Source organism: Tasmannia lanceolata, unplaced genomic scaffold (genome assembly GCF_043159265.1).
Source record: "Tasmannia lanceolata isolate RefF3 unplaced genomic scaffold, GAP_Taslan_0.1 ptg000004l, whole genome shotgun sequence".
Lineage (NCBI taxonomy): Eukaryota > Viridiplantae > Streptophyta > Magnoliopsida > Canellales > Winteraceae > Tasmannia > Tasmannia lanceolata.
In genome coordinates, this window is record NW_027518681.1 from 11,302,416 (window position 1) to 11,327,735 (window position 25,320).

The 25,320-nt window shown below is 38.3% G+C and overlaps 2 protein-coding genes and 1 long non-coding RNA gene across 6 annotated transcripts; 2 read left to right on the top strand and 1 right to left on the bottom strand.

The window, feature by feature from the left end:
• On the top strand, positions 1-14,443 carry LOC143875468 (lysine histidine transporter-like 8). The gene is made up of 5 exons (XM_077377030.1): positions 1-512; positions 2,475-2,608; positions 12,810-13,237; positions 13,369-13,500; positions 13,675-14,443. The coding sequence occupies exons 1-5, from the start codon at positions 139-141 to the stop codon at positions 14,161-14,163; spliced, it is 1,557 nt and encodes a 518-aa protein (XP_077233145.1). The 5' UTR covers positions 1-138; the 3' UTR covers positions 14,164-14,443.
• Positions 3,009-23,264, bottom strand: LOC143875469 (uncharacterized). 4 transcript variants are annotated; one of them, XR_013250118.1, is made up of 4 exons: positions 23,007-23,264; positions 16,287-16,544; positions 3,934-4,084; positions 3,009-3,843 (listed from the first exon to the last, which is right to left on the bottom strand). XR_013250118.1 is itself a non-coding variant. In XM_077377031.1 (2 exons), exon 1 carries the CDS (start codon positions 23,201-23,203, stop codon positions 23,033-23,035), a length of 171 nt encoding a protein of 56 aa, XP_077233146.1. In that variant the 5' UTR covers positions 23,204-23,264; the 3' UTR covers positions 16,222-16,544; positions 23,007-23,032. The 4 variants fall into 4 exon arrangements, 1 of the variants encoding a protein (XP_077233146.1); XR_013250119.1 differs by lacking the exon at positions 3,934-4,084; XR_013250120.1 differs by lacking the exons at positions 3,009-3,843; positions 3,934-4,084 and adding an exon at positions 14,732-14,741 and having other exon boundaries at positions 16,454-16,544.
• Positions 16,667-18,591, top strand: LOC143875470 (uncharacterized). Its single transcript, XR_013250121.1, has 2 exons — positions 16,667-17,080; positions 17,876-18,591. It is a non-coding gene; the product is annotated as an uncharacterized LOC143875470 (long non-coding RNA).
• Positions 23,265-25,320: the final 2,056 nt, after the last annotated feature.

The window sequence follows — 25,320 nt, forward strand, 5'->3', positions numbered from 1 at the left end:
ACCATACAGTGGTGATACAGGAAGAAAAAACCAAACCCCCTGCATTATTTCACTCACCACGTACTGTATACCTTCTCTCACTCCACTCTTTGCTTCCTACAAAAAGCAAGAACAAAAGAAAATATCAAACACAGAGAAATGGAAGAGAGAGGACTAGAGAGCACAGAGCTAGTGTCAATTCCAGCAACTCCAAGAGCGTCAACAACGCCGGAGATTCTAACACCGTCGGGACAGAGATCACCACGGCCGTCAGGAAGGTCATGGACTCCGACGTCGTTGATATCGCCGAGATTCTTGTCGCCGATCGGAACTCCGATGAAGAGGGCGCTTGTGAATATGAAAGGGTATTTAGAGGAGGTGGGCCACCTTACGAAGTTGAATCCTCAGGATGCTTGGCTTCCGATTACGGAGTCTCGGAATGGGAATGCTCATTATGCTGCTTTTCATAATCTCAATGCTGGTATTGGTTTTCAGGCACTTGTCTTGCCCGTTGCTTTCGCTTTTCTTGGATGGTACACTCTCTCTCTCTCTCTCTCTCTCTCTCTCTCTCTCTCTCGTATATACATCGATTCTCTGTGTATACTCTCTCTTCTAACAGTACTGGGTTTCGGTCTTGATCATGAATGTAGCATTTGCTTGGTGGCCTCTCTCTCTATGGTTTCTCTTTTGTCTCTGACAATATTGGCTTTGGTCATGATCTTGAATGTAGCATTTGGTTTTGCATCTCTCTCTCTCTCTCTCTCTCTCTCTGGTTTCCCTTTTTTTCTTTGTAATGATACTGTGTTTTGGGCATGAACTTGAATGTAGCATTTGCTTTGATTGGGCACTGTGCATTTTCTTCATGAAATATTGTTTTTTTTTTCCTTCTATGACCTGGGTTGGAATTTGTTGCTCTTTTTTCAAACTTGATTTTAGAACTCTTAGTATTTTGTTTGGAATATCTAGCTTTTGTGGCTTGAGCTTGTTACAATTTTCTCCTTCTTCTTTTTTTGTAGACATTTATTGTTCCAGTTCTTATACTTTAGGCAGTTATTTTACATGAATGATATGTGTTTTTTTTTTTTTTTTAACTTTCTTCTACTTTTTCTGGGATTTTTTAATGTTTATCTTCATTGTTTCTTGCACTGGGGTCTCATGATCTTGACCTCGTGACATGCTTCTTCTTTTTTAGTTTTCTATTTTATCATTAAAAATATTGGGTTCTACACTTCTGTTGCATGCATTATACCAGGAATTTTTTTTCTTTCTGATATTTCGGGACATTGTTATCTTATTTTTCCGGATTTAATGGTGTGGGGGGGGCTTCTTCTCCCTAATTTCTTTCTCTTTTGATTTCACAAACAAATTACATTGGTATTTGAGCTTACACCTTGATCTAATTTACAACCATATGTCACTTTCACTTCCTCATCTTTTCCTTATCCAGCCTCAATCTAAAAGATTGGGTTTCATCTTGTCTGTGCTTTTTTTTTTAAAAAAAAATTCTTTCTTTTGAATGTTTGGGTTCCTTTTTCACTTTTCTGCCAACTGTTTTTTGGGTTGGGATATGTTACTGAAGGGACCTTTCTTTTCTTATTGATTCAGTTTTCATATCTGAAGTTCACACTTCCCTTTTTACACTGAGTCGGTTTTTTCATTCTGATTCAAAGGTTTGATGTTGCACCTTGAGTTGCCTTGAACTAGCAGATATATATACATGGATTGGAAATTGTCCAAGTCAAGACGATTCATCTGAGTCAACTCAGTTTATTCTAGAAACAGAGAAAAAAATGTCAGGGCTCTTTCAGAATAAAATATGTGAAATTAAGCAGATAGTCTACTCATGTATTACATAGGATGCAAAATTGTTTTCAGCTTTTGTTCTGTTTTTATTTGTTTTCAAGACTCTACTCACTCATATCAGATTTATCTAGTGGACTCAGTTTTTTTTTTTAGTGGAAGAATCACCATCGTATAAGAAATGTGAAAAAATTATGAGCCATCAGTTAATGTTTTTTATGTATGACTGGAAGTCTAATTTTTTATGAGCCACATGAATTTTTTCTGAAACTTCTGTAAAATTCCAACCGAATAATGGATTATTACCAATTGGCAAACAAAGGTTGTTAGTTTCAGACAAGGTTTGAAGAGGTTGATATCTCACTCCTTAGCCAAGACTTGAGAAATATGAGATGGGTCCGAGATATCAGTTGGTAAAATGTTTTTTTTTGAAAAGAATATAGGATTTGTTGTGATAAATCATGAATTTGTTGCTAATTTGAAATGAACAAAGAAAATCAACACCCAAGCTCAAGATGAATCATCTCCCACTTACTATAATAGGGGAGCTTGGTACACTCTGCTCAACTATTAGCTGATGAATTCACCGCCTGTTTTATTTTTGCTTCCAGAAAAGAAAAGCTAAGTCATTCAGCTGCTTATTTCTTTGGTATCTGTTTTCTTTCTCAACATAATGTTTTTGGACTAAAATGCAGGTCATGGGGGATAATATCCTTGATTATAGCCTACTTTTGGCAACTTTACACTTTGTGGATTCTAGTTAAGCTACATGAAGCTGTTCCTGGGAGGAGGTACAACAGATATGTTGAGCTTGCACAGGCAGCTTTTGGTGAGACTGTATTCAACCTTTTGCATTAGTTCAGATGATTTGGATATCAAAAGCATATAATTGTGCTCTGTTTATTTAGTTTATCTTTTTGCTTGCAATTGCTGCCTTCTTATTAATATAAATAAACACACTAATTTCAGTGCATAGAATTCTGAATCTGTCTTCATGTTTAAGGAACTTGGATTTGCAAGGTTGAGTCCCCTGCCCCAGAAGTTAGGATTTAAGGTCACAACACTCAGGTCATGGTTTCGAACCAAGCTTGCACACCCTACTTATGAGTAAGGAACTTGAATTTGCCAGGTTAATTCTGAACAAACAAATCACTTCTGTCAACCTAAAAACCAGAAGAAAAAAGTAACAAATGATGTGAAATTTATGTCTCAAGAAACCAGCGAAAACGTAGAAGAAACAAGAAAGTCTGCTATGTTTTGAATGGTACCTTTGTTAGGGAAAGTCGAACTTTACCATTCAAAAAAAGGGAAAGTCGAACTTTCTGTATCTTCTTTCTTTTGGTATAGTTGTACGGATACAGTAGAATCTAATCATATCCCTTAATGTCAGGGATCATATTATGTAACCTCTAAGCACATATTCTTTGCATGAATACAGAAATCAATTCAGAGGTTTTCTCCATATTCAAGTCTTATCATGGTATCAAAGCTATAGGAGAATAAACGATCCACCATGGTCATTGTTTTCTTATCTTGCTCACCATGCCACAAGAGACTGCATCTCATTCTTCCTCTGAGAAACCAATGGAACATCATCCCATTGGCGACTTGTTGGACATCTTCTATACTTGGCTGTTACATGGTCCGATATTGTTTAGTTCACGTTTTAAGTCAATTCATGAAGACAACTTGTAAGCCTCATATCGATGCAATCCGTCTCCTTTGGTACCTCCAAAGATTTCCGAGTCAAGAAGCGGGTTTTCTTCTTCTCTTCCAGCCCATTGCAACTTCAAGGCTACTGTCTCAAATTGGGCCAGTTGTCCCACCTCTTGACACTCCATCACAGCTTAATTCACCATGCTAGGTGATAGCCCACTCTCTTGGAAAAGTAAAAAGCAAAATACTGCTTCAAGATCATCTGCAGAGGACGATTAACAGGCCATGGCATAGACCTCCTACAAATTACAGTGGCTGAAATATCTTCTCCACGATCTAGGTATATTACACCCGCAACTCATTCTTCTCTACTATGATAATAAAAATCCCTTTGTATTGCCGCCAACCCTGTGTTTCATGAGAAGACAAAAGACATAAAATTAGATAAATCATCTAATTCATGAGAAACTACAATCTGGCCTTCTGAAGACCTCTTACATTCCCGCTTATTGGCTGCAGGCAGATGGCTTAACCAAGGAAGGAACAATTAAGATCATTGGCTCACATGCTGGGCATTTATGATATTCACGCTCCACCTTGAGGGGGAATATTAAGGAAAGTCAAACTTTCCACTCCTGTATGCCTGGGTCTGTGTGTACACACATATAGTTTTAAATAGATGAAAGCGATATCATCCAAAATCAAATAGATGAAAGCGAATTTTCAAGAAGATAATGAATATCAAGTTTTCCAAGAAGACGACAATCAAACCGATTTCTCTAATTTTGAAGAATTAGATGAAGAAGAAACCTATGTCCCTTCAAATTCCGGTAAAATAGTTTTAAATCAAAAAGATTAAGAGACCAAAAAAGTCCTAAATGAAAACATAAGGGATCAATCATCAACCAAAATGCTTCAACCATCAACAGAAAATTAATCTGAGAAGAATTTAATTCTCCAGAAAATACCAAAAAAAGGAAGTGGTATTTCCAAACCTTTACAAAACATCAACTTGATTTCTTCAGAGAAGAATTTTACAAAACAATCAAATTCAACACATGTTTCTTTTCTTGGTTTCAAATCTCTATACATTTCAAAGTGGCATATATTTTCCTTTTCCAAAAAAAGATCTTGCTCCCACAAAAGAATCATAAAAAATATGAATCATTCACCAATGAATTTAACAAAAAAGTTGATATCGCTTTGTGATATCAATTGATACCCCAATGGGTGGGGTGGGGATTGTGCGGTGGGTGCATGGGGTGGGGATTGTGGGGGGAAAGGATCATGGAGGGGGGAGCAAGTGGCTTTGATACCATTGGGGGGAATGGATCAAAGTGAGGTTTAGGGGGTAGATAGTAACTAGTGTGTTGGTGTGTTGCAACCAACATCTTAAGGGTTAAAGATTGACAACATAGGAAAGGAAACAAAAAGAGAAACTAACAAGCGAACATAAAGAGAGACATGTAAGAAGAAGAAGAAGATTAAATAACAATTATCATAGAGTAAGACGTGGATTAACTAACAATTATAATAGAGTAAGAGGCGGAAGAGGAAGATTACTTCTAATAAACAAGAGAGAAATATTACAATATTAACTAAGAGAGATTAAAAGAGATAGAGAGAGATTACATAAACATAAACAAATTAAAAACTTACAGAGAGATTGCCTTAAGTAAAGCTTGGCAAGAAAAACTTGAAGAAGAAATTACATAAAAAGAGAAGAGGGGAGTTACATAAAAGAAGAGGGTTGCATAAACATGGAAGGGTTAAGGCTTGAGCGTTAAGTAACTAGGAATGCTTAGCGGTGGAGGCAAAAAGGTAAAGCTTAAGAGTTAGGTAATAACGCAACGGATCAAACATGAATCGTAGCCAAAGCTTACGATCCGATAATTGCCCTAGAATCCTAGAATCCACTAGGAAGGGGGAGAAGAGAGAGATAGAGAGACAAAAGTCTTTGATATTATTCCATGATTGATTTTTGAAACTCACATATTACAACCATTATATAATAGAAGAGCAATCTCTAAAGAAGTAAACTTCTATTAAAAGAAAAGCCTAGAATCTACCACACAAAGAAAGTAACTAAATTAGAACACCTATAATTAGAAGTGCATTCTTGCTATACTTAGTAAATAAAATCCTAATAAATCAAGAAACTAATGGCCTACTTTCTAAAAGGATAAAACCAAAATATTAGTAGCCTAGTGTCCTACGTCAGTCCCTCCTATTTGAATGAAACTCGCCCTCGAGTTTAGATAAAAATGAAAAGAACAGACTTAAACTTAGACTCGTTGCGAAATAGATCTCTGATGACGAGTAGCTCACTTCAACCCGGAATTGCATTCCTTTCCATTTGATCAAGCCTGGTAATTTGACTTGTGTGGGCTGGTGGTAACACTTGATTTGATTAGAAATCAGGCCTTCGATAAAATCTTCTTTTATAGGAACTAGAGGCAGAAAATATCCTTCATTATGTTCGGTATGAAGGGCGGAGTTACGAAGATGAGTAAAATCGTTGCCTGCCATTACTGACTCGTGTACTTCAACTAAAAATTTGATCACGATTCTCCGTTGAGTGATCATGGCTCTCCAGGCTTTCTGGATGATGTTGGCAGCATATTTTGTGCATGAGTAATCAACTCGGGCGATCTTTTAACACCACCAGCTTTGAATCTTGATTGCAGAGCTGACGTACCTCTTAAATGAGCTTCTGGCGCGATACATGCGCCAAGTCTTTTGGATTAGGAGACATGCGGGTTTCTTCTTGGCACGATCCTTGGCCTTTTGGGCTTTCTCTCGTCTGATTTTAGCTTGGATCATCAAAGACTCTTGATAAGTAATTGGTGCAAATTCTCTGATAAAAGGATCACGAATTTCATACCAATAACAGAAAGGTGGTTGTCCCAGTTCATAGCACTCACGTTCCATCTTTTTCAATAGCAATTTGGCATGGAGGCTTACAGTCACTTTGGCACATTTAATTACCTCTTCTTGAGTGAGATCGTATTTTTCTTGACAATCTTCAATGGCATCGATCGATTTCAAACATGCTGCCTCGCAATCTCCATATCCGAAGAAGGAATCAAAGATAAATTCATGGGTGGTTAAGGAGATTTCAGGATAAAGGTGAGAGTAGGGTAAAAAGAAAAAGGATTTGGGATTTATTGAAAAGGGATTTGGAAGAAACTAATGACGAAATCCTATATGTGACTCAAAAGGTTAAGGGAATAAGGAAATAAATGGTACTATTCGGTTGTGTATGGGAGGTTCTTTGAATCAACAAGGGGGTATAAAGAAAACAAGAGGTTAGAGAAAACAAATTGTTAAATAAAATAAAATAAAAAAGTAAAAAATGAGGCAAGATGGGATCTTGGGTTGTTTGGGTTTCATAGAGAATCTACTGAAGGTGGTTAATGTTATTGATGGGTAGAAAATAGAAAATGGGCTGCTACTATTAGGGATTTAGGAACGTTCCTAGGTGTAAATTGAAAGGGTTTGGGTGGTTATTAATTTTGGAAGCTATTCTCTAGGTGTAAATTGAAAGGGTTTGGGTGGTTATTAATTTTGGAAGCTATTCTCTAGGTGTAATTGGCTAAAATCTAGGAGGATTTTTTAAAGTTTTCGTGTAAAAGCAATGTGAGGCGCCTATAAAATAGGAAAAGTGGGTTGTATTCGGGTGAAATTAGAAAGTTGGTTTTCGGGTGACTAAAAAGTAAGGAAAAGGCTATATTAGAGGAATTATTGGGCTGAAAATTAGCGGCGGTGAATTGCAAAGGTTTTGAGTTTCTAAAAAGCAGCGATGCTACAATTAAGGGATGGGAAAAAAAAGAATGAAAGAGATATGGTGAATGAAAAGTTGGATCTGGGACAGTAGCTTGTTTTGGGAAGTGGAATGATAGCATATAATCTATGGATTGAAATGAGTGCAAGGATTGATCCCAAAAACAAGATGCAACGATTGAGATGGGTGGCTGGATGAGGGGGCCAACAAAAAAAGGAATTGGGTCTTGGGTTTAAAAGAAAGATGGAATGGTTAACTAAGGTGGTTGTAAAGAGAAGAAAGCAATGGAGTTATTAGGCTAGTTACAGAGGTTAGGGGCTGACGAACAAGCAGTCATTTCCAAGAATTTCTGGTGGCTGAAATCTGGGAGAATGATGGGTGTAATAGTGAGGTAGGTGGAGATCGGTTTTGGGAATTTATTTTTTTTCTTTTTTTTCTGCTGATGGGTATATTCCAAGGTGAGATAAGGAGGCTGATGGGGAACTTGGATGGTGTTGGATCTCTAGTTAGATAATAGGGAAGTTGGTCTGCTATTAAGAAATGAAACCCGGAGTTTGCGGCAACACGGGAAAAGGTTACTTGTGTGGTTGCAAGGGGATGGATGGAGTTTAGAGGTGAGATGAAAAGTGACGGCGAGATGAAGAAGAGAACCTGGTAAAGATTAGGAAAACTTGCTTGTGTTGGAAATCCGCATCATAAATCCAAGCCTCCTTGATGGTGTTTGCCGTTGAAGCAAGATGGTCCGACGAGGAGAAACCTTGCTTTGATACCAACTAACACAGCGGATCAAACGTTAATCGTAGCTGAAGCTTACAATCCGATAATTGTCCTACTAGGAAGAAGAAGAACCCTAGAATCCACTAGGAAAGGGGAGAAGAGAGAGAGAGAGAGACAAAAGTCTTTGATATTATTCCATGATTGATTTTTGAAACTCACATATTACAACTTTTATATAATAGAAAAGCAATCTCTAAAGTAAACTTCTATTAAAAGAAAAGCCTAAAATCTACCACACAAAGCAAGTAACTAAATTAGAACAGTGTATTCCTGCTATACTTAGTAAGTAAAATCCTAATAAATCAAGAAAGTGAAGAAACTAATGGCCTACTTTCTAAAAGGATAAAACCAAAGTATTAGTAGCCTAGTGTCCTACGTCAGGTAACTTGGAAGGGCTTGGAGGTGTAGGCTTGAAGGTGAAGGCTTAAGGTCTAGGCTAATAGGGAAACCTAAGGCTAAAGGCTAAGGCTAAAGGCTAAGGAGGAAGATGGAAGATGGAAGATGGGGAGAAACTCTAAGGGTGTGGTTTTCACTCTTTGGTTTTTCTCTTCCCTTGATGTATGAGGGGTGATTCTTATTTATAGAGGTTTGGAAGTCTTGATGTGTGGTTGGTGGTATCTTTGCCTTGATATTTTGGATGGGTAAATAGCTTCTTGTACATGACTCTTGCTTTGATGTCTTCGACTTTGTGGATTGCCTTTAGTGGAGAATATCACTTGGGAGGATTCCTTGCTTTTTTGAATAGCTTTTGAGCACACCACTTGAGTAACTTCTTGTCTTGATGCTTTGGATGGAGTGTCTTCACTTATTTGATATGACTTGTTTACCAAAGACAATTACATCGGATCAAGATAGCAGTTAGCTCCTTTTTTGGAATAATTTGTAGTGAAAGCTTGGGACTTCTCTAAAATTCAACAGCTCTTGTCATCGTCAAAGTGATGGTCAAACGGAGGTGGTGAATCATACATAGGGCAATATGTTGAGGTCATAAGTGAAGGAAATGGAAATTGGGATCTCATGCTGCCAAAGATTGAGTTTGAGTTTAATAGTTTCAAAAACATGAAATGAAGTTTCTCTAAATTCTAGGTGGTTGTTAGTCATAATCCTCAAGGAACACTTGATCTAATTCCTACTCCGAATGTTAGAAAGCCGAATAAGGTGGATGAATTGATAGCTGATTTGGTGGCTATTCATGAACAAGTTCAAGCTAATATTGAAGCTATTTATGTAAGATACAAAGATATTGTGGATCAACTGCGTGCGGAGATTACTTTTGAAGTGGGTGACGAAGCGTGGGTATCTCTTTCAAAATAGAGGAATACTAGTGGTGAACATCGCAAGCTAAAGCCTAAGAAGATTGGTCCTTGCAACTCCATCCAAAGCATCAAGACAAGAAGTCAAATGTGCCCAAAAGCTATTAAAAAAAGCAAGGAATCCTCTCAAATGATATTCTCCACCAAAGCCAATCCACAATATCCAAAACATTAAAGCAAAAGTCATGTTCAAGAAGCTATTCATCCATCTAAAATATCAAGGCAAATATACCACCATCAACACTTCCAAACCTCTATAAATAAGAAACACCCCTCATACATCAAGGGAGGAGAAAAACCAAAGAGTGAAATCAACACCCTTAGAGTTTCTCCCCATCTTCCATCTTCCCCCTTAGCCTCTTTGTCTTAGCCTTCCCTCTTAGCCTTAGCCTTAAGCCTTCACCTTCAAGCCTCCACCTCCAAGCCTTCCGTATTACCTAACACTTAAGCCTCCACCGTTAGGCCTTCCTAGTTACTTAACCATCAAGCCTTAACCCTTCCATGTTTATGTAACCATCTTTTTTTATGTAACTCCCCTCTTCTCTTTTCTATGTAATTTCTTCTTCAAGTTTTTCTTCTCTTTTTTATGTAAATTCTTCTTCAAGTTTTTCCTGTCAATTTTTACTTAAGACGATCTCTCTGTACATTTTTAATTTGTTTATATTTATGTAATCTCTCTCCCTCTCTTTAAATCTCTCTTAGATAATGTTGTAATATTTCGCTCTTATGTATTATAAGTAATCTTCCTCTTCCACCTGTTACTCTTTATGTTAATTGTTAGTTAATCTTCTTCCATGTCTCTCGTTATGTTAGCTTGTTAGTTTATCTTTTTTATTTTCCTTTCCTATGTCGTCAACCTTTAACCCTTTAGTCGTTGGTTGCAACACACCAATACATCTGTTACTATCTACCCCCTAAACCTCACTCTGATTCCTTCAACAAATTCCTCATCAAATTTGCACTAAGTCTACCCGCCACGTGACTGTTGAAAATTTTTGATCCCTCTCCCCCATTGGTATACCCAAAGAGGAGTTCCTCCCATCTTTTAATTTGTTTACCAACTGGGAGGGGGGCACCCGTTACAAATAGAAAATGACTACTTACGTCACTTGATTTAAAGATGAAAGATCAGGATTGGCTTGAGATAAGATTTTGAGTTCATATTTTGTTTGTCTTACTTCTTTTTGAATATCACTTAATATGACTAATTCTTTGTTTATTTTGGAAGATGGAAGTTCTCTTGGACTTGAAGGATTGTTTTTATCAATTGATTTGAATTCTTTTGGCTCATCGTCATGACATTTATTTCTAAATTGTCATGATGATTATCTTTGAAATTAGAGACTTCTTTCAAGGTATAAGAAGGGATATTATGATGAAGTCTTCTGTGATTGATTTTATCCACCTAACGGGTTGTTTTCTTTTTTGTAAGAAGTTTATATATATATATATATATATATATATATATATATATATATATAAAGGAAAATGATTGTGAGCTTGAAGCTCATATAGCTTATATGAGCTTGAGGGCCCAAACACATGTGGGCCCACATTGTTAGGATGATCCGAAGCATTCATTTGAAAGGCCCTTACATAGATAGGGTGTGTACAAAAAATCAGCTCCATAGGATCATCCTGACCCATCCAAAAGTGGAGGGCAAAATAGACAGACACTGTTTGCCACAAATCTGCCCATTTTTGCCCTCCGCTTTTGGAGGAGTTAGGATGATCCAATGGAGCTGATTTTTGGTACACACCCTATCTATGATGGGGCCTTGCAAATGAATGGCTTGGATCACCACAAAAAATGTGGGACCCATGTGTTTGGGCCCTCAAGCTCATATAAGCTATATGAGCTTCAAGCTCACAATCATTTTCCTCATATATATATATATATATATATATATATATATATATATATGAGAAAACGGTTTCTACACACAAGTGTAGATGAGTTATCTACACACTAGCTTAAAATACAGTGGGGGCCCACATTGTTTAGGTGAACCAAACCATTCATTTGATGGGCCCTCACATAGATAGGGTGTGCCCAAAAAATCAGCCTCATAGGATCATCCTAACCCTTCGAACCGGGGAGGCAAAAAAATGGACAGATTTGTGAAGGTTTATACATGTCCATTTTACCTCCACAAATCGTAGTGTTGGGATGATCCTATGGAGCTGATTTTTTGTAGACACCCTATCTATGTGAGGGCCAATCAAATGAATGGTTTGGATCACCCAAACAATATGCCCTCCACTGTATTTTAAGCTAGTGTGTAGATAACTCATCTACACTTGTGTGAGAAAACAGTAAGCTTACCTGCACACGTTTGCAAAAACAGGGTGGGGGCCACATTTTTTGGGGGTCCAAAGCATTCGTTTGGAAGGCCCTTCCATGGATAGGGTGTGGCCCAAAAATCAGCCCCATTGGATCATCCTAACCCTGCCATTTGTGGAGGGGGAAAATGGGCAGAAACATGGACACACAGTGTCTGTCCATCCCCCCCCCCCCACCTTTGATTGGGTTAAGACAATCCAATGGGGCTGATTTCCTCATATATATATATATATATATATATATATATATATAGAGAGAGAGAGAGAGAGAGAGAGAGAGAGAACTGTTTGTGCGCTCTAGCACATATAGCTTATTTGCGGTCGAGTGCCAAAAACACATGGATTCCACATTTTTTGAGGTGATCCAAAGCATTCATTTGGAAGGCCTTTACATAGATAGGGTGTGCCAAAAATCAGGTCCATAGGATCATCCTAACCCATCCAAAAGTGGAGGGAAAATGGACAGACACTGTTTGTCCTCAAATCTGCCCATTTTTTCCCTCCACTTTTGGATGGGTTAGGATGATCCAATGGGCCTGATTTTTGTTGGACACCCTATGTATGATAGGGCCTTTCAAATGAATGCTTTGGATCACCCCAAACAATGTGGGCCCACATTGTTTTTGGCACTCGAGCGCATATAAGTTTATATGCGCTCGAGCGCAAAAACAGTTTCCTCATGTGTGTGTGTGTGTGTGTGTGTGTGTGTGTTTGTGTTTTGGTATACTTGTAACTGATACACTAGAATCTAATCTATCCCTTGATCTCAGGGATCATATTATGTAACATGGATACACATTTTTTGAATGAATACAGAAATCAATTTAAAGATTTTCTCCATATTCAATTACTATCAACTTGTATGCTTCAGTCAACTTCTCATTTCAGAAAGATATAGATAATCTAAAGCTTTCACCATTGAGTGATATGAACCACAAAAGAACTCATTTTTGGTCAGTGATCACCTCGTACTGTTCTAATTTCATACTGTTGAGTGTTGATAAACAAAAGCATGAGAAATAATTGTGCTCCTAAGCCAGAGGGGCTCTACAGAATCATAATCTCACTGCTTGTAGAAGTTAAAATTTTCACTTTCAAAAGGATGGTTAATTAAACTATCTATAACTCTGCATCTATTGCTTTGTTTTTATATTCAGGGGAAAGGTTAGGTGTCTGGTTGGCTCTGTTCCCTACAGTTTATCTATCAGCAGGGACTGCAACTGCTTTGATTCTAATAGGAGGGGAGACCATGAAACTATTCTTCCAGATCGTCTGTGGGCCCCTTTGTTCATCAAATCCTCTATCAACCGTTGAGTGGTATCTGGTATTCACTTCTCTATGCATTGTTCTTTCTCAGCTCCCAAACCTCAATTCGATTGCAGGGCTCTCTCTCATAGGAGCAATAACAGCCATCACTTACTGTACATTGTTCTGGGTCCTCTCTGTTAGCCAACCAAGACCCCCTTCCATTTCTTACCAGCCCCTCAGACCCCCTACCTTCTCAGCCTCCCTTTTTTCTGCCCTCAACGCACTCGGAATTATCGCTTTTGCATTCAGAGGGCACAATCTGGCATTGGAAATTCAGGTAAGATTTATGCAACTGTAAAAAAAGTTACCGATTTTTGGATAAAAAATTTCTAATAGTTCGTTTGTTGTGATACTCACCTTAACCCACTACCATTTTCTAATGACATACTTACCGAAATTGGTTTTCAGGCAACAATGCCGTCGACTTTTAAACATCCAGCTCATGTGCCTATGTGGAGAGGAGCCAAGGTGGCCTATTTCTTCATTGCCATGTGCTTGTTCCCCATTTCTATTGGAGGTTTTTGGGCCTATGGCAATCTTGTAAGTTCTTACTTTTTATGATCATTATTTTATGTGATAGCTGTAATAGAGTTACCCATTTACCCATAGAGTTTGACAGTTTTTAACTCTTATTATGTATGTATGCCTGCAATAATGTATTTTTACCTGTTAGTGTGTAAATTTCAATAAACTGTTGTATGTTTCCTGCTGTAGATGCCTTCAGGTGGGATTCTAAATGCCTTGTATGGGTTTCACAACCATGACATTCCAAGGGGACTCCTTGCGACAACGTTCCTCCTAGTCGTATTTAATTGCCTGAGTAGTTTCCAGATATATTCGATGCCAGTTTTCGACAGCTTCGAAGCAGGGTACACCAGCCGAACTAACCGCCCCTGCTCTATCTGGGTCCGCTCTGGTTTTCGAATCTTCTATGGCTTCATCTCCTTCTTCATTGGAGTAGCACTCCCTTTCCTATCTAGCCTTGCTGGTCTGTTGGGAGGCCTAACTCTTCCAGTCACCTTTGCCTACCCTTGCTTCATGTGGGTTCTCATAAAGAAGCCTCCAAAGTATAGTTTCAGCTGGTATCTCAATTGGACTCTTGGACTGTTGGGGATTGGGTTTAGCTTGGCTTTCTCTGCTGGGGGTGTGTGGAGTATGGTGAATGATGGGCTTAAGCTTAAATTCTTTAAGCCGCCTAACTAGAGTTGGGATGGACATTCCAGGGAGTTTCTGATGTCCTATTTAAATTTTGTGGGGAGGGGATTATTGTCCCTCTAATTATAGTATATTGAACTTAAGATGCAAATTTATACAGAAGGGTTGTTATGATATCACTTCAGAGTTTATAAGACAACCTACCTCAGTGATATAATCATATATCTTGTTTTTCCAATGGTATGTAACTATGTATTTTGATAATTATATGATTGAATTCTTGAATGTAATCAATTAAGTTATCAGAAGCTGTGAAATGTTTCCATTACTGAGTTTTTTTTTCCAACCCAATTCCTTATCGGGAAGAAGCAACTGGATGCATTTAGTGCTATCAAATGATAGTCTGATGTAAGTCATGATATGAAATGATGTCCTGCACCTCTTTGCACTATTATAAGTAGCCGATCAGGTTTTTTTGTTACAATATAAAGTTTGCCCAATCATAACTTTAATGGACTCTCTCTCTCTCTCTCTCTCTCTCTCTCTCTCTCTCTCCCTGGTTACTAATATGATTATTTTGTTGTCCCCAACACTTCAATTGGGAAACCTGTGGATTGGCCAACACAGGGCAACCCAGAGGGTCCAGATTTGATGCTGAAAGTTCTCATCAGCAAGATTAAAGCACACAAAATCAATGGCTTAAACACATTTTAAAGGATATCTTCTTTTTTTATCATGAGTGATCAAAGGCCGATAATAATCTAATGAGGGTGGGACTAAGGTCTAAGGGCAATACACCATACTCTGTGATTGCCAAAAATATTCACTGCTCTGATAAATGTAAACGTGGCCAATATAATGTTTTTCTTAATAGGATTTTCTATAGGATTTATTCCATAGAAGAGTGGCAAAGTTTACGGCCAGCTGCCAACCTGACGCCAACCCCAACCCCAACTTGTTTGGGACAAAGGCTTAGTTGAGTTGACAGTGTTTTTCTTAGTAAAAACAAGAGAAATGCTTGCTGGAGACCTTGGGTCTTCACACCTAGCATTTCCTCCAAAAACAATATTACAATAGTAGTTCAAACTGTTTCCTCATACTTTTTCTTATGCAAAAAAATGTAGAAAAATCAGAAAATAGAGAAATTGCAAAAAAATATTACTCTGAGAGTAAGTCTGATGAAAGAACTGGAACAATCTACAAAAAAATTGAGAATTAAGTATGCATTTACTTTCACATTTTAAGTTTAACCACCCTTAATCTGGTAGTTAAAACCCTTCCTCATTTTCCTTAATGAATAGATTCTAATATGATGCTTGTTACATCATCCGATCATGATGGGTCCACGGTGATGGATCAGACATGCGATAATCCACCAGATCCAGCCTAAAAATGCCACAGTTTGGGTGTATTTCCATGGAAATACAGAGGCAGAAGAAGGACAGTTGGGTCCATTGCCATAGACAGGACATGCTGAAAAATCTTCTCTTTAGAATGATCCAAACCATCTTGATATATTAGCTGTAAAATGGATGGCTCAGAAAGCTAAAAAAACAAGGGTGTAAAAAGCTTCACAAATCGAAGGGTTAGTATTATTCTATGTAGAATCATTTTGGGGAACTTTCAGATCATTGATCATGGCGATCAACTGGACGACCACCATCGGATCATATAGGATCATCTGGTCCAACATTCGCTAAATGATCCTAGCATCACATCTTAGCAAATGCTAATGCTCAAAATATTTTGGTGGTCTTAAAAAGCACCTTTTTTATCAACGGGTTAGGATCATCAAATCGATCAAATTACATTCAATCTCTAGTCGACGGATCAGATGCATGCCACTTGTATTATTAACCAAGGCTGAAATATATATATATATATATATATAGCCATGAAGGGAGGGCAATGGAAATCACAACTCAAAATAATATAAACTTCCCATCACTGATTGGAGCATTATCAGAAATGGGGCCCATATCTCTAGTCACTAGAATCTAAGAAACCAAAAGAAATGAAGTGTGCTGTGAGGCACCTTCATTAAAACTTCTAAGAAGAGACCTTCAAAGAGGCAAGCAAGCAAAAGAATAATGGAGGACAGCAAAGTGATAGACACCACACTAGATTAACTTTTAAAAAAGGATAAGAAAAAGGTTAAGTTGAGAAAGAACCATGGCAATGGAAAAGTCTCTTTTCCATCCACAAAAGAGCATGTCTCTGCAAAAAGGCATGAAAAATTGAAAATTCATATAAGAATGTATAAGCTATGGGCTCTCTTTTTTTGAAGATCCCAAGGAAAAATGGCACTCCTTGCCAGAGAGAATGAGAAGCCAACACCTCCTCTATTTTGATGCACGGTCACAATCGGGCAGTGATCTCCAAGTCAGCAAAGCATTTTGCTTTTACTCCCACTTCCCCCTCGTGGGTTCCTGAAAAGTCAATCAGATACACAGGAATAACATGATCAGGCATTCAATTTCAAATAGAAAAACAAAGAGACAAAATTGAAATGGGCACCACTTTTTAACTTTAGAAAAAGGCTTTCATTGTCTAGTCAAGCTCACCACGACAGAAAATTTCTATAAATCCCTACCACCTTCAAGCATATCGAAACCCACCCACAACAGCTAAGGTTTACCTTAGACTTTCCCTATTACTGGGGTTGTAAGGTGGAATGGAAGTCACCTTGCCTCATGGAATCTGCTAGTGCAGTTTCATAGCTTAAAGCACTGTTGAAAATCCTAAGGACCCTTTTTACCTGTTTATAGGTTCAGGTACTACTATCAAACAACTATCAGGCACATGGGTTTATGGTTTATTCCATCTCTTGCACACTGGACTGGTATTCCAGCCACAGGTTGGTGTGCAAGGCATGGAATATGTCATCAACTCCTGCAATCAAATAAGAAGGATCGGTGACGATGGTTTCTGCTAGGAAGCTGCGTGTTATGGGTGTTTTGAATTGGTAAGCTGATTTTTTTTTAAAAATCATTTCTGTATTACTATTTGGTTACATTAGTATATTAAAACTTGCAGTCCAGAGAGATTTGAATATTGGATCTGTCATACCTACTGGGTTGGCCACTGATCTAATGCTCCTATTTGCTATATGATGACCTGTGGTGCCCACCTTTGAGACATGAGTCCAATGGTCTGAGTTAAAATCTTTAAGTTATCCATCCTCAGTGTTCTGCTTCAAAGAGAATCAGGATGTTATGTTGAGTTCCAGTCATGCAAGAGAACTTTACGCTCATCTTTGTGGTCTGGTTTGGTGTCCCTCAGACAAGGACATTACAAACATTATGAAACTAAGATTTCTTCAGACCGCCATTTTTTCATAATAAAAAACCATCATGGAGTAAATTCCTGCATGTGTGTCCTTGATATGCACGCAGATCTGTATGCATCACATGATGAACCTTTCAACGTTTTTTTTTTGTTGGGAAATTAAGCTATTAAACGTTTTTTTTATATCAAAAGTAAAAAAAATTATTAGTTGCAGCCATCGGATAACAGCAAGGGGGACAAGATGTCCAACTGAATGTAAACAGAAGCTATCACACTACAATCCTAATCTGCTATCGGACTTGAAAATGAGGTGATCTCCTTATTACCTCCATTTTTGCCAATCTGTCAGCAAGAGTGTTTGCTGACCTCTTAATATGATTAAAAGATGGGCAGAAAATCGCACACAAATCACGAATCTCGGATATGATGCCTGCTAACTTCCAAGGCCCCTGGGGCTTTGTTCATGGCCCAGGCTAGAGCATTAGAAGAATCTGCTTCAACTATTAGAGGAACCACCCAGGAGTATGCATACCATCTCAAACCCCACGGTAGAGCTCACGTCTCTGTTTAATTTGAGTCGCTAACTCCAGCTGGTCCGGAAAATGATTGAATGATGAACCCATTGTGATCTCTCAATAGGCCTCCAATTCCTGCTCGTCCAGGTTGCCTTTAGCACTCCCATTGAGGTTAAATTTCAGCCATCCCACTCGAGGAGGGTTCCACCTTGGAGCAATTATCTTTTTGGTTCCTTTTTCAAAGATAGCACTCGAGGAGGGTTCCACCTTGGAGAAATTATCTTTTTGGTTCCTTTTTCAAAGATCATTGTCCTTCAATTCCTCATAATTCCCCCCATGTTATTGGAGGGAAAATATGTGTTGTTCCTTCCCCAAGAAATGAGCCTTTTGACGTGCATCAACATCATTTTACTAAATTGCCCAGTCGAATTCAGAGTGGATCCATGGGCCTTGAGTTTGGATTCAAGACCGATGATTTTCAGAGACTACTAGATCTGTACACAGATCATGTTTGGGGAAAAGGGCATGTGTTCTGTATGTCTACGAGAAGCCATTATCTACTCCAAATTCTTGCAGAGACTACCATGTTGATGAAACTTGTAAACCTAATATAAAATTCCAAAGTGTTTTTTCCTTCTCTGAATCTAAAGGCCGTGGGAAAGTTGTCACTTAATTGCACCAGAATTTTCTTTTCTTTTAGAAATAAAGAAAACTTAGTACCTTATAAATTCATTTCAATTAATCTAGTAGGTTTTATCTGAACGAGCTAGATGACCCTCTGAGGCCCATTGGCTATTATAGAAGACAAGAAAAGAGAGATCGGTCTAGATAAGATAGGCAAATGAGAGAGCCGAGATTGGCAAGTTTGATATCGGAGATCAGAGATTGCTGTAGGATCATTCGTCTGTTGTTCTCTCACATGTTAAGATGGGCAAATGAGAGAGCCGACAAGCTTGCTAAGGAGGGAGTGGAGAAGGTGGGTCTTTTTTTGATAAAGATAACTTTTATTAATGTCAAAAGGTAATACAGAAACATGTATGTGGGCTATTGAAAAGGGGTGTATCAAAAAAAATTTTTGATAAAGATAACTTTTATTAATGTCAAAAGGTAATACAGAAACATGTACGTAGGCGGGTGACAAGGTGTCATCCGGCACCCATTACAAATGTAGTACTACCTCTCCCATTTATACACCCCAAAAATATTTTGGATAATCATTAAGTCTTTCTTTACCCATAACATTGATTTTGGACCCTTCATATTGATGAAAGGGAAGCTAGGGAACCTAAAAATTGATCTAGACATACCATTTCTGATAATTGATCGGATTCAATTAGACTAAGTCAGTATGAGGACATAACTCATGTTCCTAACATATCAGGCCAAGAGGCCAGCTTGATATTGATGAAAGGTAAGAGGGAGATCAGCAAACACTCATGCCGACGCTCTGACAAAGGAAGGGGTTGATATTTCACAGACGCATATTTTAATTCCAGGCACCGGGATATTACCATCTTAGGGTCCTCTGTGTACTGTGCGTCATTGTATTATCTGTGGGACATCTTGTCCCCTCCTATTTAAGAAATAAAATTATCGTTTCCTTTCAAAAAAAATATTGATGAAAGGTAAATTTAGCGCAAATTTGAAGAAAAAAATAGTGAAACAAAATAAATCTAACGGTCAGGGTATCATTAGACATTGAAATCTTAGGCAGTTCAAAATAATAGATTGTTCTCAGGTGTTGCTTGCTAAGGAACTTCAGCAATAAGAAGTTCAGCTATGGGTGTATACAGCGGTGTGTATTTTGGAGTTGGAAAAAGGAGAGGTTTTATGGAAATAGAGATTCATGGTGGAAGAAATTTCAAAGATGCGACTGTCAGTTTGATGCAGAGAAGAAAAGGTTAAAACTTGGGTGACTATGACGTAAGAGGCACTTGACTACAAAGGGGTAGCAACTCGTAAAAGAATTTCATTGATTGCCTTGAGGCTTAGAAGTTGCAAGATAGCTTGCTGACAATCCATGAAGATCCAAAGAGCCCAATTATTCCAGGCCACAATTATGACTTGGGAAGAGATGAAAAGAATCATAACAGAGGAGTTTCTACCCTTCAACTATCGCAAAACCTTGTAAGAGACACCCATTTCCAAAAAAAATAAAAATAAAAACCTTGTAAGATCGACCCCACACTCACCCAAGGTACGAAACTGTTTCTCAAAATACAACTCAACTCAACTCAACTAAGCCTTTGTCGCAAACTAGTTGGGGTCGGCTAATGAATCCTTGAGAAAATTTTCGTGAAGAAGGTGAATGTGTTTCTCAAAATACGGAGTTTTATAAATTAATTTCTAGAAATAGATGGAAAAACACTCGAGCAATTGATTAGGAGATACCCCGGTGGTTTAAAACCTTCAGTTCATGATACCTTGAGAAAATATTCATTCGGTAGTCGGTACTGTTTTGGAGGCACAAGTTAACTTTTAGAATAAATCCAAAAGAGGATTCCTTATAGGTTTCCTTCATATTCTGTCAACAATAGACCACATTTTTCCTCAGCCATAACATGCGTCCAACAAAACATAATTTAGGCAGATTTCAAGGCAATAACCACACACCAACTCTGCCATGGCTTCTCAAGCTAAACCATTAAAATTAGTCCCTAATAGAGCTGATATGAAGAGTTTTCAGTTTGGGAAGACGGGGAAAAAATCCTCTGAATGTCCTCAAGTTTGACAACAGTTCATGGCGTATGAAGAACTATGGAGGAACATTGTCATAATGAAGAATTAGATGATAACTATGAACATGTGCTGGAAAATGTGGTTAATGTTCTCTATGGGGACTTTATGGTCCTTCTTTGGTGAATCGGGGCTATTTTATACTCCTAAGAAAGATGAAGGTCATTTTGGTTGAGGCACAATATATTTTCTACAATGTGTTTCATTGGAGGTCATAGGGCCAAACTTATTATTGAATCGAGTAGTTGCAAGAATGTAATTTCTCAAAATGCGGTGACCAAGCTCAATTCGAGACGGGAACACATCCTCAGCCAAACAAGCTAGCGTGGATGAAGAAGTCCAATGAGATAACGAGTCCACGTTGTTAAAATCATACGATTCACGATTTGAGGGTTGAATGATTCAAATCGAAAGGAAGGTTTAACGATTCAAATCGGAAGGAAGAATCATTTTCGTAAAAATCGTACGATTCGATTTTTACGATTCTTTTTTGTTCGCTTATTTTTTGTGGTGGGCCCTTTACGATTAGAAATAAATCATATATGAACCCCCCACCGCAACTTATAACATAAAACAAGTAAAGAAAACCCTAACTCTATTCTTCTCCTTCTTCTTTTTTTCTCTTCTTTCCTTCTCCTCCTCCTCATCCCTCCCACTTCTACAATACCAGCCGTAAGTTTGGATTACTAATCATGGAATTTTCTATTTAAATTTTTGAATTTTAGTTGATTGAGTTACTTAGCTTCCTAATTCAAATGCTCTTTGTTAAAGGGTCCTAAGTTAGAAGTTTAGGAAGAAGATTAGAAACTATAGATTGTAAAGGAGTTTTGTTTTTCCAATTTAATAAGGAGACTCCTTATGCAAGTCGTGGGTGGAGTCCACATAATGTTGGAGTACGACCATTGTTTTATGATGATGGACTTGAATAAAAATTGATGCTTGCTTTGCTCAACCTTGGATGTGATATCATCCCCGTTTTGGTGTGATGCCACAACAACTCTCGTGATGTCATCCCCTATGTAGACCTTGGTGTGATTCCTTGGTAACTATCTCTCTAGGTATTCTTCTCTCTCTAAAATTTTAATTCATCCTTCTTGTTTTCAATCCTTCTTTAATTCAGTTTTGATTATCAAGTTGTCATGGACTGTTACCAAAGATTTGTCTGCCATCCAATATAGCCTAAGATTGATTCCGGTCCTACAGTTAGATCTAGGTGGATTTCTGTTCACTTTGCCTATCACCTCATTTTTTAGAGTTAAGAGTTCTGTTTTGAGGTGTTCTGTAAATATATGGACCATTGGAATTCCTGGGTGCTTCCAATCCTTTTCGAAAGTTACAAATCATCCCATGACCATCTTAGATCAAGTCTAATCTTGAATACCTCTACAAAATGTTTGGATTCTATCACGTTAACTCTCAGCACTTGTCTTTTCCTTCGAATTCAGTTACTGTTGTTTTCAAAAAGTTCCTCCCGTAGATCCATCCTACATCATCAGCACTCAAGGAAATAATACAATGACCACAACCTGGACGTGGTTCTTTTTTTCTTTTTCTTTTTTGAATGATACAACCTGGACATGGTCTAGGGAGTTAAAGCAACGAAACTTTGTAGCATGACAGTCGTAGACTTTACTGGATATTTTAAGACGATAATCGGAACAGATGTCCTAACAAGCTAATTCATGATAAGATTATCAATTAAATGAATCACCACAGTGACGCTAGAGGCACCTGAGGGTGCATTACGATGCAGACCCAAATTTCAATATGGGTCATTTTAGATCGTAATTCACACATATACTACAACTTTTTTTTTTTTAATGGTAGCCAAATTTATTAAAAAAAAGACCGAGGTGATCAAAGTACAAAGAGGAAGAGAGACAAACAAGTCTAAGCGAAAGAAACATCAGGAGGAAGAGAATCAAAACGGGCGAAATCTTCTTTCGACACCCCCATCCTAGCCTGACTATTCGCCACCTCAATGGCCGATCTCAGGACATGCTTGAAGGACAAAGTCATCGATTAGGAACAATCTGAGATCTCATCAAAGTATCTATCGAACCGCCAAGGGTTCTTAAGAGGACCTCACAGCCATCTCGCAATCCCAATCGGGCCCATGTAGGCCCAGACAACATTACATTGATCATCTCTAAGCACACATATACAACAATTTAAAACCGCCCAAATTGTAATTTGGATGTATGCCCAAATAAAACCCAATCAAATTAAGAGGACGATATCCACAATTCACTACAGATTCAATGACAATACAAGTGAAACATCCCGAACCAAAAAGCCATTTGATTGAAGTAGAAGACAAAGAAGCACAGAGAGAGAGAGATAGAGAGAGACCTGATTATTAGAAGATTGTTGAGCGTTTAATCTTCGTCTCTCTTCTTGGGTTTTCGGTAAGATTCTTCAGTATGCTTGGCCATGAAGATCCCTGTATTCACGACCCTCTTTATGTTGGGTACGTTGTAGTTCTGAGCTATGTATATCCCACACACGGTTCCCACCACGAACTTGAAACTACTCCTTATTATCCCCATTTCTCGCCCTTCTCAGGGAAAGAGAGTGGAGAAAAGGGAAAGAGGGTCTTTACTTACACCATATAATTTGGGATATACTTTTTTCGCCCCACTGTAGGATAATGCGCCCCCACTGTGGATTATAGTGCAAATAGGAGATTTTATTCGGTGACTGAGTTAGGGTCTAGTATTTTTCAGAAAGTACAGTGCGCCCCACTTCACAGGATGATCTAAACCGTTCATATGTTGGGCCACAACGTAAATAGGCTGTATCCCGTAGATCATCTACATAGGATGATCATAACCCTCCCCTCCTATCAGTCCCGTAGATATCTCCATAGGATGATCCTGTCCCTCCCCTCCGATCACTAGAGGGACTGCAAATGAACGGTTTATATCATCCTGTGAAGTGTTATGTAAATACTGGACTTCACGCCTAGGCCTGAAGTTCAGTATTTTCCAGAAAGTACAGTGGGTCTACTAACCCGGTGAGGAGGAACCCCACAATATGACACACCCCAACAGTCTGCGTAAGCAAAAATTTAGAAAAAAGCAGTGGGGCCCGCTTCAAATGATGATCTAGACAGTTCATTGGTTGGCCATGGCGTAATCATTTTCTCCATAGGATGATCCTAACCCTAGGATCTATAGTTAGATAAAGATTTAAAAACTCTTACGATGACTGAATATGTGAACTTACTTCCAAACACCACTACAAAAGAAAAAACTTCTTATATGATGGCTAGTGTTCCTGTAGAAATACGTAGCTAGAGAAAAGTACAATGAGGCCTAATTTTTTCTTGGAACTCTGGCTCGGGCTAGACGGTCTCGATCTCTTGACATAATGGTAATGAATTGACCCTCTATAGGATTGAAAAACTCATCCATAAATTGAGAGATTCTCTATGGATTGGAGGACTCTCTATCTAGCCATTTGATACGCTCCAAAAATGAGATGATCCAAATCTCTGCCCTCCATCAATCTAATACTCTGAAGGATCGCTCTGACTTCAGCCTCATTTGAATCTTTGATGCCGAATGCCCACATGGTGAAACCATTTTCATACCTAAGAATCCTCGAATACCCGACGGCCGGATTGCCTGAGATAGAGCCAGCAACATTTAACTTTAGCCATCCAGGGTCAGGTCAGGGGTTGTCCACCTATTTGAAGGTTTTGATATTTTTATTAATTTTCAAACCCTAATTTTCTGATACAGAGATGAAAGCAAGGAAGAATAAATGGAACATCAAAAGGCCACATGTTTTGTACATCAAAATACACAAACTCAGAAAATGTATTTTAGAAAAATCACAAATTTGAAGAACAGAGCTTGATTTTTATATCTTGTCGCGTAACTATAAAGGGAAAGAATATACTTACAGAATATAAAGCTAAATAACTAGCTAGAGGCCTGAAAATCAAACGCGAATAATCCGGCGTTCTTTCCGGTAGCCAGAGATCTGCACCGTCAAGCTATAGATAAAGGCAGTCAGCAAAAACTTGTTGATTCAAGTTCGGAGAGAGAGAGAGAGAGAGAGAGAGAGAGAGAGAGAGAGAGAGAGGTACCGGGGTTTGATAATTCCTTTATTTTTCAGATTTATACACCGTAATCGGTTTCTATAGGAACATAAGAGAACATGACCTTGGATAGGAGAAAATAATCCATGCAGATGAACCCAACTAGTGTCAAGATTAGACTTAGTCATTTTGAGTAGGGTAGATTCTTTCACCTTCATCATGAAAATTTATAAAGTGGGTCAAAAACAGAATTTGTGGGAAAACCTAACCAAAATGCCCCTAGGGGTTATCAAGTCTAAAAATGTGTTATAAGTAAGTAAATAGGGAATATCAAGTTCGTAGAGACTTGATAACCCCTTGCGAGACTCAACAACCCTGTTGATAACTTAATATCCCCCTGTTAACCACTTGATAACCCCCTTTTTTGACTTGATAACCCTTAGGGGCATTTTGGTCAAGTTCCGTTTTCAACCCCTTTACAAGTTTTCAGAAGAGTGTATTCTGGTGCCCCTCATTGGCAAATTTCCTTCTAAATCCCTTTTATTGTACACATTGGCGCCTCTAGTGATGTTTATTATATTCATCCCCTTGCCACTCCCTTGGACTGTAAAAAATGCA